At 42.9% G+C, this 20,383-nt stretch overlaps 1 protein-coding gene across 1 annotated transcript in view; it reads left to right on the forward strand.

Moving 5' to 3' along the window:
• The window catches only part of LOC126383469 (putative ferric-chelate reductase 1), a 285,727-nt gene that overhangs the window by 87,522 nt on the left and 177,822 nt on the right, over positions 1–20,383 (forward strand). Inside the window, exon 5 of the mRNA XM_050033980.1 lies at positions 9,543–9,717. Coding sequence (XP_049889937.1) covers positions 9,543–9,717 — 175 coding nt within the window. The remainder of the gene's footprint in view (positions 1–9,542; positions 9,718–20,383) is intronic.

Below are 20,383 nucleotides of genomic sequence, written 5' to 3' on the forward strand. Positions count from 1 at the left end.
TGAACCAATCAGCTGTTAGATCAGGTGAGAGCCAGGCGGTGCAGTCGGTGGAGAGCAACTGCAGCGCCTGGCTCTAAAAACTGCGGCCGCCTCGCTCTCGCGGTTTTATCGCCGTCCACTTTTGTAATACGTCAGAGCAAGTCGGGATGAAGTCGGACACAAAACTAACTGGCATGCATTATGCGCCGATCGCCAGTGATCGAATCTGCGCAGGCCTGGCTCATCTCGAACATCAGTTTTTCAATGCAATTATTCAAGTTTAGAAATTCAAATTCAAATTAACACATGAACCACTTATGAAATAATCTTTAATGAACAGCCAGAGCAGATGCCATTTTTAGAGCAGAGGTCTTTGTTAAGCAACAACATGTACAAGGACTTCTTCAATTCAGATCAATGAAAGGTAGCATCAGTATAGGACACCAACATAAGTCAGTGCAACACAGTCCTGCAGAGACACAGGAACATCTGCTGCAACTGCAGCGTACTACATGCAAAACACTGTCAGGGGCTGGATTTCCTGTCATCCGGGTTACTTGTAAGTTTCCATCCTCTAGGTGCCAACCATAGCCAGCAGGTGATGGATCAGAATCAGAATAAACTTTATTGTCCTCAAGGAGGAAATTTGTCTCGGACATTCAGTACCTGGTGGCTGCAAACACATTCAAGTTGCCATTTGCGGAGCCTGGGCTGCCTACAGAGACCGGACTTTTTCACAGCATATTGAGAGGACATGTAGCTAGCGGATTGTGAGGAGATGTTTGCTGTATGTGATAAAACACTTTTCAAGCTTAGGAAGACTTAGAGAGCCTTTAAACACCCATTCTGGGATACACAGTGTTGCCCCCGGTGCAGCCTCCAGTACTGCAGCTTCACCTTACTGTGCATTCCCACCAAAAACTTCATGAGTGTCATAAGCAGCCGGCAGCCATTCATTTTCAATGCACGCTGGTGATGAAGGGCATCAGGGGCGTCGGCTGCAGCGAGCGGCGCGATGCCAGCGACCAGAGCGTGAAGTAGAAGTTGAGAGAAGCTGAACGGGCAAAATTGAAAGAGAAGACGAATATGGATGAGGAACTTATCAGCATGGTCTGGGCTCTCCCGGAGCTGTACCAGCCGGTGAAATTCCCCGTGGGGTTGCCGGGTTTGCAGGACTCTGTGGACCCAGACAGCCCGACGGCTCCGGGCCCTGCGCTTCCTCAGCAAATACGCTGATGCAATACAAAGGAGGCTTCCGAAAGTGCGATCCATGAGCTCCCGCTTATTTACCACGAATTACATTTCTCAGTGGTCCTACGTGCCAACAGGAGGGTAAAATCATAATAATAAAAGACTCATAAAGGCTATATGACTGTGTTTATTAGCATTATTTTAATTGTGTAATGAAAATCATGATAATACATAGTGAAGACATAAATGATAGTATGTTCATCCTTGTAAAGTGCACAGCCGGTCAGCCTAGATGGACACATCTGCAGTGCCTGGCCCCGCCCCTTTGGCCGCTGCAAGCGCCTGCTGGAGCTGGCAGTGTGAGCAATGTCAGAGCGACCAGAGCGCCCGCAGGCGACTTTTAAGCTTTTGGTGGGAATGTACAGTTACTCCCACCTGCGCGCGCTTTAATGACGTCATATAACACCCCTCGTGTGATTGGCTGTAAAGGAGTGAGACATCTGATTGACTGCAGACAATCCCCACTTAGAAAAAATGCAAGGAAGTTTACAAATTAAAAGCACTTTGTAAACGCAGGTTCGACAGTTCATATATCAATGTAACAACCTCCAAATATGTATTTGATGAAAATTGCAAATACTTTTACATGCGTACATTTGTAAATTTCAATTGCACATATTTAAAACAAGAAATATTTGTGTTATATATGTGTTATAAATATGTTTATAAATCTTATTTTCTATATGTGGATTTTCTTTTACTTATGTATGAAATGAAACATATTTTTGCGTGCATTGAAAATGTGCTTGTGTTTTGAGTCATATATATATATATATATATATATATATATATATATATATATATATGTAAATCCCCAAATACATTTGTGAATTCTTTTTTGTGCATTTATTCATTTCTGTGTGCATTTATTCATTTTGAGACTGTTCTAGCTCTATACCTTACGGCCTACTGGTAGCATAACACCTGACAGCTTCGATCTCAACCAGTTTAACGATGGTTCAATGGCTAAGGAGTACAGCAATCCAGAGAGGGGACACCCCTGTCTAATGCCTTTCTGAACCTGCACTGGACAGCTCAGCCCACCACCCACCTTCACCAAACAAAAGGCGTCGTTATAGAGCAACGTCAACAAAGACATAAAACCCTCTCCAAAACCAAAAGCTCTCAAGGTGGAGAAAAGAAAATTATGGTCAACTCTGTCAAAAGCTTTTTCTTGATCCAATGAAGTGACCCTAGCATCAAAATTGTACAGCTTTCAGACATCAAATAAGTAAATTAATACATCCATAAAGTTTTTCAGCCTGTTTGAAAGCACTTTTGAGAGGAGTTTATAAGGAGTTTATATTTTTTTAAATATAAAAAACAATAGCTACAGATTATCCTAACAATAAGTTACATATCTAGTTCACTGGTAAGCTGCAGTAAATAGTAATGTTTTAAGCCCTGATTTAAATGAGTTGACAGTTTCAGCTGACCTCAGATATTCTGGAAGTTTGTTCCACAGGCGGGGAGCATTGAAACTAAAGGCTGCTTCACCTTGTTTGGTTTTGATCCTGGGAACACTGAGTAAACCTGTTCCAGATGATCTGAGGGGTCTGGATGCTTCATAACGTACAAGTATATCAGAGATGTATTTAGGCCTGAGACCATTTAGTGCTTTATAGACAAGTAACAAGATTTTAAAGTCTATCCTTTGATACACAGGAAGCCAGTGCAGTGATTTAAGCACTGGTGTAATGTGCTCCACTCTCTTGGTGTTGGTGAGGACTCTGGCAGCAGCGTTCTGGACGAGCTGCAGTTGTCTGATTGATTTTTTACTCAGGCCTGTGAAGACACCGTTACAATAGTCCAGCCTGCTGAAAATGAAAGCATGAACAAGTTTTTCTGTATCTTGTTTAGACAGAAATTCTTTTATTCTTGCTATGTTTTTAAGGTGGTAGTAGGCTGATTTAGTAATTGTCTTAATGTGACTATTGAAATTTAGGTCTGAGTCCAGAACTACACCAAGATTTCTGGCTTGATTTGTAGGTTTTAGTGTCATGGCGTCAAGGTGAGCACTGACTATTGATCTTTGTTCTTTGGGGCCAAAAACAACTATCTCAGTTTTGTCTGTGTTTAGTTGTAGAAAATTCTGGCACATCCACGTATTGATTTTGTCAATGCACTTATTTAGTAGATATAGGGGACTGTAGTCATCTGGTGACACTGTTATGTAAAGTTGTGTGTCATCTGCATAAGTATGGTAGGAGATGTTATGATATTCCATAATCTGAGCAAGAGGGAGCATATAGATGTTGAGCAGCAGTAAGCTCCTCCAGAGAGATGTCAGCATCCAAGGCAGCCCTGCCACTGGAGCCTAGCTGAGAAAGGCCCTGCAGCAGCTCATCCACAGTCACTGCTACAGTCCTCCGTCCCAAAGAGGGTGCTGTAAAATTCCACAGCATGCTGCCTCATCTGGACTGGGTTTGTAGTCACGGTATCATCAGGAAGGCGGAGACAGACCATCTGTTTGGCCTGATAGATGGATGAGCATAATGAGCGTAATTCCTGTTATTATTTTTATTTTTTGCTGAAGCCTCTCACTGTCTGTGCTATTGTGAATTCTCCAAAGACCTGATTTCCTTGTCTAAATCCTCAACTAAATCCTCCCGCACTGTGCGGGACTGCACAGCATTTCTGTCTCTTTTCACACGTCACGCAAATTGAGACCATGTCCCGCATGATTGGTTGCCACCTGCGCTAGCATTGTTGGAGTACCGTAGTACTACGGTACCTCACAGTACCACTACTGTGGGATAAGTTCAAAGTCCAATCGCAATGCGCATGGACACTCACCCTCTTGCGCAAGCAAAACAAATCATTCAGCACGCTATGCAAGTACAGAAGCAAAACAAATCATTCAGCACGCTATGCAAGTACAGATTTCAACCAGCAGCAGAAACAAAAGGGGGCGTCGGTAGCGTAGTGGATAGTGCCGGCGCCCCATGTACAGAGGCATTGCCTTGCTGCAGCGGTCGCGGGTTGGAGTCCGGCCTGCGACCCTTTGCTACGTGTCAGTCCCTGCTCTCTCTCTCTGTCTCCCCATTTCACACACTGTCCTATCCATTAAAGGCAAAAGCCCAGAAAAATAATCTAAAAAGGAAAAAAAAAAGAAAAAGAAACAAAAGGCGAATCCTGCCAGTTGTGGGTTGAACGGGGGTCACAGACGGCGTATTCCTGTCAAATAAGCCGCAAGATAAGGCTTACCGGCAACGGAGAAGTCCGGCTCCAGGTCCAATAATTTCCCCTTTGTTGATTTCATGACTGCCCAGAAATACCTGAACAGCTGAGCCGTGGCGGCACACAGGTGTGATGTGTCAGAGGAGAAACGAGCCGTTCTCATTTCTCTCTTTGTGGCCATTAACGGCCCACAAACCTCACCGCACTTTAGGGACTGTTCTTTACTTATGAAGGGACTGTTCTTTACTTGTCAGGGGAGGAGGGTGGCTGGTTGATTTTTATTTTATTTATTTATTTAATTTTGATCCCCCCTATATTAATCACTTATTGATGCTGTTTTTGAAATATGAATAAGTCAGTAAGTAATTTATTCCATTGAAATATCATTGATGTATTATAGAAAAGTGATTTATCTTTTTATAAATGACAAAAGGCACATCTGCCTAATTTTTGCTGTGGTATCGTGATACTACTCAGAACCATGATACTTTCACTGGTATCGTACTTTCACTGGTATCTGGGGGGGGGGGACAGCCCTGGTTCTGGGGATGTTTGATCCTCCACACATCTCCTACAGCTGATTCTGAGATGACCTGTGATAGGGAAGTGGATGAATGTAATGTGTCTACATGAAGCCCTGAAGAAAATAAAGTTGCTACACCCACAGAGAAATTAGTCCCATGAGACAGAAAAACCTGTCCCTTCCACCACAAACCCCAGTCCGTCTCATTGTTCCTGTCACTGTGTTTCCTGCAGAAAAATGACATGTAATCTTTTGTGTGAGATAATTTCTGAAATGACTGCCCTCTTCTGCCCATCAATGTCCCCATTAATGTTCAAGGAGCCAACCCTCACCTTGTGTGTACAGGGCTGAGAGAGAAAGGTGTTATAATCAGGCAGATGAGACAGTAAGAGGAAGATCACCAAGTGCAACAACATCAGCATCATCATCACTTAAGGGAGCGATTACACCAAGATGAAATGCAAGAAACGGGACGCCAGTAAAACCATTGTTTTCCTATGATATGGCGCGTCTGACCGGCGTTCAAGCGTCTTTTTAAATGAGCGTTTTTCCAGCGTCTTTTTGGACGCACGTTTTTGTAGACGCGTTTCTAGACACGCGTAGACACTGAAAAGTTAAAATATTTTCAACTTTTTTGAGCGTCAGACACCAGTAGCTAGCGTGCATTGAATAAGAGCTTCCAGCGTTTCAAGCGTCTTTGAAGCATCCGCGTCTCTAGCGTCTCATTTCTGTGTGATCACCCCCTAAGTCTTGACCTGCGTTTTTTTTTCCTCTGCTAGCCTTTAGCATCTTTCTCAGACTTGTTACATGTTTTTTTAGATGGAAATGTTTTTTCTCATCCAGCAAATTCACACCAACCACCTTCTGCAAAGTCAACACACTTTTAATGAACTTCTCTGCATCAGGAAAATACTCAGACACTTTCACTGACTTGCCAAAAATTTCATCGAGGAACTCATTTATCTCTTTCAGTGTATGCAGCTCTCCACTGTATGACTAAGAGTCTGCCACAGAAACACAGTCAGAGTCAGTGTCATACTCCATCTCCTCTTCACCTGCTACCCTCTCCACTCCACACAGCTGTCTGAGCTCTACAGCAGCAGCCTGACTCTGCTCTGATACCTGGCCACCCTGTTCACTCACCTCCTCTCCTGCTCTGACAGTCTGCCCTGTCATCAGTCATCTGTCTGTCAGAGACAGCCCGCTGCTCCTATGCCTGGCTGTCTACCTGCTCGCTGTGGTTCGCTCGGGTTCAGTCAGCAGTGGGGCGCTGCCCCTGCTCGGAGCCGCAGCACTCACTGACTCGTCAGCTGACCCGGCAGCTGGCTTGAGGCTCTCCTCGGCTGCTGCCGCTGCCGGCTTGGGGTGGCCCTCCCCCAGCCCGTGCAGACAAGCAATCCGCTTGTACCCAACGTCTCCACACTTGAAACACTTGATGCTGCCTGTGCTGGCATACACCATGTAATGTCCCTCTCCATGTTTCACTCTGACTGAAACCTCCAGAGTCTGTGATGGACAGTTAAGAAACATAAACACCTGCGTCCTAAATGACTGAAGGTGCTTTAGCTTTTCCCTCTTGCAGCCCAGATCAACAGACCGAAAGCCACTTGCCAGCTTCCTGAAGCACTGCAGCTCTCTCTCCAACACTTCACTGGGAATGAATGGGGGAACACCAGAGACTGTAACCTGGGTCAACGGCACGGTGAGCAGGGAAACCTGCAGGGAAACACCGTGTAGCGAGACATCGCTCGCTATCAACTCAGCAACAAAATGCTCCTTTTGCAGGAAAACAACCACACTTATGTTCATCCTGGATGCATGAGACAGATTAGCATGTACAACACAATCTCCTACAGCCAGCAGAACTTCCTCAACAGGGACAGATGGGTCAGGCTGAAGCCACATGCCATGTCTCAAAAACAGGGGCATCCTCTGAGACGCCATCCCCTCCGAGAAACACGGCTCACAGTCAGCCAACCAACCAGCAAACACTCACCAATCTACTGTAACACAGCTGCAAAGATCATACAACCATACAGTAACCACAGTAGAAATACAGCAGGAAGGAAAAAGTTGGAAATCAACTTACAAACTCTCAGCAGTCTCACCACCAACTCCCAGCATGCAACAGAGAGACAGAGAGAGAGAGAGAAAGGGCTCAGTGTATCATAGGAGGTCCTTCTGCAGACAAGGCCTATGTCAGCCTAACTAGGGGCTGGCCCAAGACAAGCCTTAGCCAGCCCGAGCTGTAAGCCTTATCAAAAAGGAAAGTCTTAAGTCTACTTTTAAATGTGGAAACGGTGTCTGCCTCCTGGACCGAAGGAGAGAGATGGTTCCACACAGAAGAGGAGCCTGATAGCTGAAGGCTCTGGCTCCCGTTCTCCTTTTGGGACTTTAGAAACCACAAGTAACCCTGCATTCTCAGAGCAAAGTGATCTGGTGGAATAATAGGTACTATGAGCTCTCTTAGACATGATGGAGCCTGACCATTTAGAATCTTTATAAGTTGGGAAAATGATGATAAATTCAGTTCTGGATTTTACAGAGAGCCAGTGCAGAGAAGCGAAAACCGGAGAAATATGAGCTCTTTTCGTAATTCTGGTTAGTACACATGCCACAGCATTCTGGATCAGCTAGAGAGTCTTTAGAGACTTGTTAGAGCAACCTGATAATAAAGAATTGTAGTAATCCAGCCTAGAGGTGACAAATGCATGGACCAGTTTTTCTACATCTTTTTGAGCCAGGATATGCCTAATTTTTGCAATATTATGCAGGTGAAAGAACACAGTCCTTGAAATTTCTTTTATATGAAAGTTAAAAGACAAATTTTGATCAAATATTAGTCTCAGTTTCTTTACAGTTGTACTAGAGGCCAGAGCAATGCCATCTAAAGAAACTTCAGAATCTTCAGATGAAGTGTTTCTGAGGTGTTTTGAACAATAACAATAACTTCATTTCTTAAAGCTCGATCAATAGAAATAATTGTATATCATCTGCATAACAATGGAAGTTTACAGAGTGATGTGTAATGATGTTAACTTGCTGAAATCAATCAGATAAATAGAATTTAACATGTAAACGAAATGAAACTTATCGATAAAGTTACTTTTTCTGCATATAAGCCTCTGTAACTTTCATGGTTACGTTGTACTAGTGTTTACAGTCAAAAATATGCCATCGATAATTACAGGAACAACTTAAAAGCAAAAGCAAACCCAGGTTGTGGTGGTTTTTGTATCATCCGTATCTCTTATGTAAGGAATATTTCAATAAAAATATATTCATAAAAGGCATTTCTTTGACTTTTTTTTAATGCAATATTTGTATAAGCCATCAACAGTATCAGATGTATTTAGTGTTAAGTAGTGAGAAATCAAATAGAAACAGGAACTTTAGCATTGACTCATGCTTATGACACATTAACTTGTTTTCAAATAATATATAAGCACTATGCCTCTTGTGTATGGTTTAATATAATATTACCATGAAATTAAACAGAATCTGGAAGTTTAGCATTTTGCATCCCTGATTGATAACTGATGATTAATACACAGAAAGTACCACAAGTGCACTTGTGGTAGGTAGTCACAAGTCACAGCATTAAACACATCATTTGTACAGCATTAACTTATAACAAAAAGGAATGTTTGGATGACGAGTGAGGATGATTTTCATCAATATGCTATGGTAATTACCAGTTTTGAATTTCAAGTATTTTCATGTGATTTTGAAGAAATTAAGGTGGTCTTGGTCTATATTATTGCAAAACCATCAATCTATATTACCTCATTTTTATTGGGTTATTACCCCATTAATGTCACCATATTATCATTTTTAATCAAAATTTTGCAGTGATATAACCATTTAGTTGTTCATAGATTGCAACTGCCATACTGTTGCCGAGTTGTGATATAAAGTGATACCATTAAAAGAAACATATCCTTGTGTATTAGAATTTTTGTCTTATTTTTTTTTCCACTGTACTGAATTCACACCGAACCGTGACTCCTAAGCTGGGTTATGAGTCTATGACCAGCCAGGCTCCATTCTTTTGGCATTATGCAAGCTGGTTTTGAGGGATGATTTTAATTGATTCTCTTCTTGGAATTTGCACAGCCTCATATCTGCCAATCAAATCAGTGTGCAGTGTTCTCAGCAGCAACTCAGCATGTGGTTGATATCATGCAATTTAACTGTGTGTTCTCCCTTTTGTCTGACAGTGCATAGACTGCTGCCCATTTCTGTACTATTCTCCTTACTGGAATGTTGCAGTGCATAACCTTCATTTCCGTTTTCGAACAGTAGTAGTAGGGTCTGCTGTTCCTACCATTCCCATCTGCCAATGCCAGATATTTTTTGCTGTATCACTGGGGTGCATATGGAGTTCTGTGATGTGCCATTATATAGTGGATGGACATAGAACATGAATTATTTTATCTTTTGAAGTGGGTACATAAACATAAAAACAAGGTCTTTTTAGCTTTATTGCCCAGTTTAAAATATCTGTTAGAAAAAGTAATCATATACTATCACTGTTAACCTTCATAACACTAATAATCCTCATGTGTTTGACTTTTATTCATGAGAACTGATGTGGGTGTCTTTGCAGTGCATCCTTCGTGCAGAATTACAGGACATTCTGGGTTAATGTTACAAGCCCCGTGATAACCTTCATGAATGACCGCACTGATGGATTCCCAAGTCTCCCCGCTACACCAACAAAAACCAGTTCCTCCACTTCAACAACAATGAGGACCACAACACATCAACCTGCAACACCTATTGTAAGTAATAATCATGATTAACAAAAGGGTGTGAAACTAGTCTTCTAACTACCAAACCAGAAAGTAGGCTGACAGACACAACAGCCAAATATGGTTAAAAAACTACACAGTACAATTTTCACAGGGCAGAAAACAATTAGATGGAATATAGTGAAAGTTGAGAAGTTTAGACTGATCTGCTAGCTCTTTGGTTGGATTTTGGAGCAGTGTAACTGCTCAAATTCAGTCTCAAAGGCAACAACATGGGTGTCCAAAGGACAGAGGGATGTTGTATGCTGTAAAGCCCTGTGAGGCAAATTGTGATTTGTGATATTGGGCTTTATGAATAAAATTGAAAAAAATTGAATTGGGTGTCTCAGCTAACCATCAATCTATCCATTTTAATCCACTTATCCAGGGCCGGGTTGCGGGGGCAGCAGGCCAAGCAACACACCCTAGACATCCCTTTCCACAGCAACGTTTTCCAGCTCCTCCTACCCCAAGGCCCTCCCAGACCAGATGGGATATAATGATAACAATAATGATAATGCATTTTATTCATAGGCACCTTTCAGAGCACTCAAGGACACCTTACAGTTCATAAAATCAAACAATTCAATAATATACAAAAAAAGTTAATAAAATGACTGGACAAAAGTCACAATTATAAATATTAGGTATAAAATCATCATAATAAAACCATCATTAGGGCAAAACTCAATATGTGTGTCACCATTAAATCAGACTAAATATGCTAGTTTAAAAGGTGTGTTTTTAGACGGGATCTGAAAGTGAAAAGGGAATCAATATTGTGACTGTTGTGGGGAGAAAGTTCCAGAGACGGGGGGGCAGAAAGGCTGAAGGCTTTAGAACCCTTGGTAGTCAAGCAGGCAGATGGTGATGTGACTTGGATTGCAGAAGAGGATCTTAGATTATGGGAGGGTGTGTAGATATGAAGGAGTTCAGACAGGTAGGAAGGGGCTTGATTATGAAGGGCCTTAAAGGTGAGAAGCAGAATCTTAAGATCGATTCGATATTTAACAGGAAGCCAGTGAAGTTGCTGAAGAACAGGGGTGATATGATCCATAGAGCGGGTTCTGGTAATGATACGGATGGCTGAATACTGGACCAACTGGAGTTTATGAAGACACTTGAGAGGGAGACCAAAGAGGTCAGAATTGCAATAATCAGTACGAGAGGTAACCAAAGAATGAATGAGGATAGTAGCGCTCTGAGGTGTAAGTGATGGGCGAAGATGATTAATATTTTGTAGACGAAAGTATACAGACCGAGTAACATTAATGATGTGGGCCTCAAAGGACACCATACTGTTCAGGATGACACCCAAAGTAGGCCTAGTGGACAGATAGAGCTGGGTGTCATCAGCATAACAGTGAAAATGAATACCACATTTTCTAAAGGCATGGCCAAGAGGTAGAAGGTAGATAATAAATAAAAGGGGACCTACAACAGAGCCCTGAGGAACACCACTAGTACCTGGAAAAGAGTCGGATCTGAAATTTCTGATTTGAACAAAATTAGCGCGGCCAGAGAGATATGATTTAAACCAGTCAAGAGCAGTGCCAGTGATACCAATTGTAGCGAGTCTCTTGAAGGATGTTATGTGAAATGGTTTCAAAGGCTGCACTCAGATCAAGAAGAACAAGAATAGTTAAAAGCCTAGACTCAGCTGCCATGAAGAGGTCATTAGTGTGAAAGGAGGAAAAAGCAGACTGAAATTGTTCAAACAAATTGTTGTGACTAAGGTGAGTGTGGATCTGAGCTGCAACTGATCTTTCAAGTATTTTAGAGTGGAATGATAAATCAAATTGTTAGGATCTGCACCGGGTTTCTTTAGTATTGGAGTTATAGCAGCAGTTTTGAGAGATGGGGGCACAAGACCAGAGTTAAGAGAGGAATGTACAATCTCAGTTATTAAGGAGGAGAGGGAAGGAAGACAGATTTTAACTTGGTGAGTTGGAAGGGGGTCTAACAGGCAGGTAGATGATTTGGATTTATGAATAAGACCAGATATTTCAGCAACAGTTGGAAGTTTAAAACTAGATTGGGAGGCATGGGAGGAGCATAGAAAAGCAAATCACGTAAACTGTAAGAAGAATTGTCAGATGTGGTCAGTTGCTGGTGAATATTTTCAATTTTGACATTAAAAAAGTTCATAAAGGTGTTACTCTGGGCAGTGGAAAACAGCAAGAGTATCTGGTGGCCATAGAAGATTGTTAAAGTGATTCAGACGACTTTATTTGTCCTAAAAAAGGCAATTCAGTTCCAGTCTACCCAGAGCACAGACACAAACACAAACAACCATCTTACAACAGCAGCAAACAACAGAGACAATCGGGCAGTATATGGGCAAGAGGTGCACACAAGGACCAAGTGCAGTTCAAGTTCAGTGCTGATTCATAAATTAGTACAATCAATAAAAAAAAAAAAAAAAAGAATAAGACAACTGTTCTCACAGAAGCTTTGTCACAAGAAAAGACACCTGAACAAACCAAGTTATCATAAACCACACACACATATTCATTTAAAACAAACTTCTGTCGGCATTCAGCAGCCTGATAGCAGAAGGAATGAAGGACTTTGAATATCTGTTCGTTTTCCTGGGGGGGCACTTTAAGCGTCGACCTGAGGTCATTACAGTGAATTCACTGGACAGGATGTGGTCAGGTTGCCTCACTATTACTTTTGCCTTCTGGGCTACACGTTTCTCCCAGAGGGAATGCAAGTCTCTCTGCTGGGCTCCAATTATTTTGGAACAGACATTAACAATATTACATAAGCTGTTCCTATCCTTCACTGATAGGCCATTATACCAGCAGATAAATGAGAATGTTAGAAGACTTTCAATAAATGACTGGTAAAAAACACACAGCACTGAGTTACAAACATTAAAAGAGTTCAGCTTTCGCAGAAGGTAGATTCTTTGCTGTCCACGCTTGGCAATTGTGTCTGTGTTTACATCAAACTTCAGTTGTGAATCAAATACAGTTCCCAGGTATTTATAGTTATCCACAATTTCAGCATCCTGGCTGTGTATAATGCTGACTTCAGGTTCTGACTTATTTTTTCTGAAGTCAATGATAATTTCTTTAGTTTTTGCAACATTTAAGTCAAGGAGGTTATCATCGCACCAGTTAATAAAGTCAGTGAGGGCACCACCATGGTCGGACTCAGAATCATGAAGAAGTGATAACAGTGCTGTGTCATTAGAAAATTTAACCAGGTAGCTGCCCTCTTTTGTAGACCTGCAACTGTCTGTGTACAAGATAAAAAGCAAGGGAGAAAGAACACAGCCCTGGGGTGAACCCGTATTTGACACCACCACATCGGACTTTCCATTTACTAAAACCTGCTGCTTTCTGTCGGTTAAGAAATTTAAAAGCAACAATAAAAGCTGATCAGGTAAGTTGAAATAAGAAGCAAGCCGGTCTATCAAAAGGTGAGGCTGCATTTTATTAAAAGCAGAAGAAAAGTCAGCAAATAAAATCCTTGCATGACATTTAGGTTTCTCCAAATGCCTGTACGTTTTGTCGAGGATGAAGAGTTTGGCATCCTCTACACCCTTGCCTGTTTGATAAGCAAACTGTAAGGGGTCAAGTTTATCATTTATAAGGGAGGTAACCTCATCCTTTAAAATCCGTTCAAAGTTTTTCATCACTAGTGAAGTAAGACAGACAGGTCTGAACTCACTAAGCTCTTTGGGATTTTTTAGTTTTGGGACTGGTATTATTGTAGAAGTTTTCCAGATGTACAGTAGCTGACAACTGTCAGCACACAACTGAAATAAATAGGAAAACACCCCACCGAGCTGTTCAGCACAATAATGCAGAGTGCGCCCACAGATGCTATCAGGGCCAGCAGCTTTCCTCATATTTGTTTTCTTAAATAAGGCTGTGACAAGTTCTTGGGATATGATAATGGCATTTAGGGGTACAAGGGAGTCTCTCAACCTGGTAACTTTAGGAATAAAATCAGGCCTCTCAAAACGAGAGAAAAAAGAATTAAAAGTATCTGGTAGGTCAGCATCATCCACGCTGTTAACCCTAATAGATTGCTTGGTCTCATAAGTACAGTGGTTGATGGAGGCCATAGTTTTAATGCCTTGCCAGGCTGCTCTCAGGTCACCACTACTATATTGCATTTCAATTGTTTTCCTGTAGTTCATTTTGGCCTTGGCTATATCAGCCTTTACTTCTCTGGAGACGGCCTTCATCTCCAGAGGATCACCGGCATAAAAAGTCCTTTTCTTTTTATTGATGACCGATTTGAGCTCTTTAGTTATCCATGGTTTGTTATTTGGATATCTAGCGACCTTTTTAATTGTGATAGTTGTGTCCACACAGAATGAGATGTAAGAAGAGACAGTGTCACACAATTCATCAATATCCTGACAAGCATCATAAAAGCACTGCCAGTCGGTACAATCAAAGCACGCCTGCAGAGAAGATACATTTTCGTCTGACCAAGTCTTTACAGTTTTCTCCACACGCTCTAGGCGCCGAAAGGAGGGCGTGTACACAGGCATAAGATAGACACTGTTATGATATGAGGATCCAAGAGAAGGCATCAGCAGGGACTTGTACGCACCACTCACAGATCCATAACACAAGTCTATCTTTGTATTTTTTGTGTGGTGGCGCAAGACACATATTGTTCATAAGTCCTCAGAGGTCAAGGTGCACCGATTAAAATCCCCGAGGACAAATTTGGGGGCGTCAGGGCAGATAGCGTCTAGCCTATGTGTGACATCAGCAATCAGCTGAGCAGCAGCGCGCACGTCAGCTCGTGGATGGATGTAAACAACTGTAAATAACAGCTGTTGAAACTCTCGAGGCAGGTAGTGAGGACGGAGAGAGATAGACAGAAGTTCGATATCAGGAGTGCATATTTTCTCCCGAACCACAACAGTTTTACAATACCTCTGGTTAATGTAAAAGCACACTCCTCCTCCTCGTCTCTTCCTGGTGATCTCCGATGACCTGTCAAGCCGAAGTGGGCTGCCAAACCCGCTTAGAAACAGGTCCTCGTCCCGGTCCATCTCAGAGAGCCAAGTTTCAGTAAAGGCCAGGAGGCAAGTTTCTTTGAACTCCCGTTTAACTTTGGCCCACGCTTCAAGTTCATCCACCTTGTACCGGATGGATTGAACGTTTGACAGCAGAACTGTCGGCAGCGGAGGGAGCCGGCGGCGGTTGTCAAGACTCAGGCTTTTGAGTCTCGGACGTACTCCACCTCTTCTCCCTCTTTTCCGATGAGAAGAAATCTTGCCCAGACTGTACGGTCTGTACAGCTCCTCCGGTATTTCCGCCGGCACTACACCTTTCGTTGTGGTCCGTAGTGAAAGGAGAAGTTCACGACTGAGAGTGACTCGACTCCCAGAGCTGTCATGGTGTCCTTCCACTCCCTTGCCAAAAAGGCTCAGGTACAGCAATACCACGCAAGAAAGTGTGCAAACCACCCCATGGTCCACATACTGAGTCTCTGGCACACACTCTACAGAAAGATGTTTGAAAACAAGATGTTAAAAACAAAAAAAAACATTAAAAAACATTATAAACACAAGGTAGACTGCAGCGGGTCGGGTCGCACACTGAGGAGCGCCCCGGAAGTGCAACTTTTTTTTAAAAAATATATACATAACCTTGTCTGAAAATTACCATATGAGAAATTAATTCAGAATTTATTATGGTTTACACAACATAAGGGCACAAATTCAGGGGAAAAAGTGGCTCTTTTTAGCTCCTCTTCTAAAAACGCTTTTTTTTCAACATCGCCTGATACTACCTCACGAGAGGGACTCTGCGTCCTTGACCCTGCCTCTGTCCAATGCGCAGTAGTAGGTGGTAGTGAGTCTGAGCGGTAGTAAACTTGTGAGTTAGTACTTCCGCGGAGAGGGAGGTCTCCATGTTTGAGACGGGAGCGGGCGGCGTGAGGGTTGATGGGCAGTGTGAGGCATGTTATGTCTGGTCTGGGGGTCAGATTCTCCACCAGAGCCCAGAAGGCATCCACCTCCCTGCAGCACATACTCTCCACAGCTGAGGACATGGGCTGGCAGTTCCCATACAAGCACCTATCATACAAAAAATTATCAGGAAATCTTCGTATCTCTCTTTCCCTCTCTCCCCTGCGGACTAGTTTCTGTTATGGGTAAGTAGCATTAGATATCTAATTCTGGCAGAACTATTGGTAGCTTTGTTATAAACAAATACTGTACGTGATGGCAAACTTAATGTTGTGATGTGAACACAGCGTTAGACATTGTTAGCTGTCGTTAGCTAACACTGGTCGCTCACCAAGACACCTGCCCAGTTCTCCACTGGTTCTCCTCACACCACAGCTCTATTTCTCTCCTGTGGCCGTTATTTCTCCTAACCCTGATCTGTTGATGGTCTCTTGGGCGCCTAGCAGGCTCATAATTATAAGCCTGTCATATGCATATGAATGTCATATGCATATGAATGTACATTTTCAACCTCTTCAGTCTCAAAACTAGTACTGGGATCCATGTTTATTAATGTTACACTCAATCGAACTCGGCCGGACTCCCTTACGCTACGTCACTTCCGGTTAGTGGGTTTTTAGATGCGGAAGCAAAATTCTCTCACAAAAATGACCCCAAAAGTCACTGTAGTGTGTATATGTTTTTGTTTTTTGTTTTAATCGAGTTTCTACATCATTTTCCTATTTATTCACCATGGTCTCCAACCTGCAAGTTGGGCTTTAACAGAGGAGAAAAGGGATCAAATGTTACCTTCACCTGACTGGATTAAATGTGCACAATATGTTGATTTAACTTTAGAAAGAGCATCCTTATAATGAAGTAGGTGGCTATTATTCATGTCATTATGCACCACAAGGCCAGTTTTAGCATAAAGGCGTTCCAGACAACGGCCTTTAGCTTTAAGCTGCTGTTATTCCGGTGTAAACCACAGGGCAGAATGGGTGATGAGACGGACCGGCAAATCAGATGCTATACAGCAGAGGGGAGTTACACCAGAGCAGCAGATGAGATCCATAATGTGTGTCTGGGAAAGTCAATATATTGCTGTAGTCCAAAACTGTCCAGAAAAAATGTAAAGTCATTGTTGACAGTGTTCACGTATATAATGAAATCACCCAGCAATATTAAATTAGGGGACAGCGAGCATAAAAAGGTTAAAAAAAGCAGCAAGTTCATTCAAAAATCAGTATTGGGCTTGGGCAGTTGGTAAACAGTGGCTAGTATGGTAGGAATGGGTCCATTGATTTGTAGGACAATGGCCTCAAATGAAACATACATAAGCACAGTTGCAGTTGACACTTTCTACTTATCCTTGTGGAGTATCGCGAGACCACCCCCCTTGCCAGAGGCACGCGGTTGACAGGTGTAAACAAACCCCGGAGGAATAGTTTAGTTAAGCTATGAAAAGTAATTGGGTTGCTGTCACATCTCAGCCAGACACAAAAAGTCTAATTCACGACCTAACAGAAGATCATAAAGTAGAGGTCCCTTATAAGTCAGGGAGTGGGTGTTAAACAACCCAAAGGTGAGATTGTTATTGCCAGGGTTGTCGCTAGCCGACCTGGTCAGGTTAGCTAGCACTGTGGTCAACAGTCTGCTGGGACTTTCTTGAGGGAGGAGAAGTGGAAGACCAGAAAGAACGTACTGGATTTGAGTCATCAAAAATGAAGCTCCGTCAGGATCCATGGTATATGTATTTCCAACGAAAATTAGATGCAATATCCAGGTGAAGATGTAACGCTGGTGGTGGCTTGGAGATGTGGAAACGTCACTGGAAAAGTTTTGCTGCCTATATCAAAGGATCTGAGTTACTGGATGGAGGACATGAGACAGGTTAATCCAGGTGAACACAATCCATATAAGCAGCCTTTTAATCCACATTGTTGTCAGCTGTGGTCGTATTGTTAATTTTTAACAGGGGGGATGAAATGTAGCTTTGATTTTTTTTTATCAAATATGACAGCACAGATGTGCAAAATTAATCAAGATAAAGAAAAATGTCATGCTGCTGCCTTTAAAAACACAAATAATGCAGTAGTATTGCTATTGCAATACAGACAAAAAAAATTTTAGAGTATAAATAAGAGTAGACCAAAGCAAGACGGTCATTGGTTAATGCGACAAAATCGTCACTTCCAGGGAGGCTTAGCTTCCGTGGGACGTAATGGAGTGGTAGGCGGGAGAGGACACTCGGTGTATGCATGATGATTGGAGGAATTGTCTAAAAGGCGGAACCCCTTTGTGATTGACAGCGCTTTGGAAATACACACCGGCATCGTCGCATTTCGAGCTCAGTCCCATGCCGATATTTGTGAGTGGAGTCTTCTGACTGAGTGCCGTCCGGAGTTCCTTATTTCCATAAGCAATATAGTTCATTTTCAAACCCATCTGAAATCTTTGAGGTGTCTTTTGCTGTGGTTGTATGGCAAGGGTGTGGTTGAAAAACAGCTTCAATTAAATGTTCCTTTTATAAGTTACTGCCTCGCTACAATATGACAAATTTTATGATTGTGAGGGACTGAGTTGGCAGGCATGAGAAACACAGGTGGTTTTCCAGAAAAAAGAGTTTTATTTTAACAAGTAGCAAATAATATTTACAAAAATTCTCAAAATGCTGGTACCATAAAAGAGGTCAATTAACAAATGTAACTTAGGTTAGAAAAGAATGAACGCAACAGACCTAACACAACTAACAAAATGAAAAACTGACAGCGTATTATTATAGTATTTATTGTGACTGTAAACTAAATCCAAATAAAATGCATAACTTAGGAGTGAAGAAGGGTTACCACCTTTAATGCTGCTGTGTGGCTGCAAGTGCAGCCATCACAATGATGTAAACTTAAAGTGAGCTTCCCCTGTTTGAAAGACCAGCAGCCGCCACTGGTAGGAATGCTTTGGACTTTTTTTTAGCAATGGCTCCCAAATTTCCTCGACATGGAGACCAAGGGAGGCCGAGTCAAACTTGAAAGAGCTCACCGGTCCCTAGCGCCCAAGCCCGGCAACGATCAGTGGCCGCGCCCAGTCATCATATAATTCCACTCCTTTCCTGACAAGCAGAAAGTGATGGCAGCTGTGAGGCGCAAAGCGGATAATGGCGATATCATCCTGGAGGGGAAGAAGATCTCCTTTTATAATGACCTGTCTGCCGCAGTGCTTTCGAGGCGAAAAGATTTCACAGAAGCTAAACAACGTCTCAGAGATATCAAAGCAGAATATGCCATGCTTTTCCCAGCAAGGCTAAAGGTGCCGTTTAACGGCACAAAGAAAACTTTCCTCTCCTCGACTGAAGCCCTGTCATTTGTGTCCAGCGTAGCAAGCCAGGGCTGATGATGGATGCACAAGTGGCAGAGCCAAGTTTGGACAGTGAGTCGTTTATATCGATGGATATTCTTTATTATGGTATATTTAGTTTAAATGTTTATATTGTTGATCATTTTTTATTACATACGGCTTAAACAATGTACTATCTTTCTGGCAAGACCTCATGCATGCATGTAGTCAGAGCGGTTCAGAGGCTACAGTCATTTTAATTTGGGTATGTCATTTTAGGCGTTTTCGCTACAAAATATTATGCCTTTATAGATAGGACAGTTGAGCATGAAAGGGGGAGAGAGAGAGGGGTAATGACATGCAGCTAAGGGCCACAGGCGAACGCGGGCCGCTGCGGCAACAACCTTGTACATGGGGCGTCTGCTCTATCCACTAAGACACCGACGCTCCTATTTATGTATTTTTTAACCTGTGTCTTATTTATTCTGTGAGCCACATCAAAGACGAATTTCCACTGCTTTGCAATAGACAATAAAGTTTTTCTGATTCTCATTCTGATTCTGATTCTGAAAGGTAAATCAGTTCACTGAAGTGATGGATTCTGAGATACCAAACAGTCCAGTCCACTGAAGTCCAAGAGCGGCTCCGCATTTTCCCTTGCTCATGTCGCCAAGGAAACCTGCTTCAGCTGGGCTGTCAATGTGCTGCAGTCCAATCCGGAGAATCCAGTGGTGGGACCTCCGTGTAGCCGATCTGCCACTGTCAGAGGAGAAGAGCAAGATCAGTGCCCAGCCTGCCTCATTGCCGGCAAATTCAAATAAGCACTGGCGGTACTAAGTGATCACTCTCCTTTATACACAGTCATGCGTGCCCATCAACAAAACATGCTGCAGCTGCTCTACCATCGCCCTCTGGACCCGACGCCCTGAACACAAAAAGCAGGACTCAGATGCATGAGTCCTGCTTTTTGTGGCCCAATTGTTGAAAAACGCGCGCTAAAGTGCCCTCTTGGGAGCCAAAACTCATGCTAAAGTGCCCTCTTGGGAGCCAAAACACGCGCTAAAGTGCCCTCCTGGGAGCCAAAACGCGCGCTAAAGTGCCCTCTTGGCAGCCAAAATGCCCTCCTGCGAGCCAAAATGCGTGCTAAAGTGCCCTCTTGGCAGCCAAAATGCTCTCCTGGGAGCCAAAATGCACGTTAAAGTGCCCTCTTGGGAGCCAAAACGCATGCTAAAGTGCCCTCCTGGGAGCCAAAAGGCGCGCTAAAGTGCCCTCTTGGCAGCCAAAATGCCCTCCTGGGAGCCAAAATGCACGCTAAAGTGCCCTCCTGGCCCAATTGTTGAAAAACGTGGGGCCAAGTGGGCTGCCAAAAGGCACACCACGCGCTAAAGTGCCCTC

This window comes from Epinephelus moara, chromosome 22, assembly GCF_006386435.1.
Source record: "Epinephelus moara isolate mb chromosome 22, YSFRI_EMoa_1.0, whole genome shotgun sequence".
Classification (NCBI taxonomy): Eukaryota; Metazoa; Chordata; class Actinopteri; order Perciformes; family Serranidae; genus Epinephelus; species Epinephelus moara.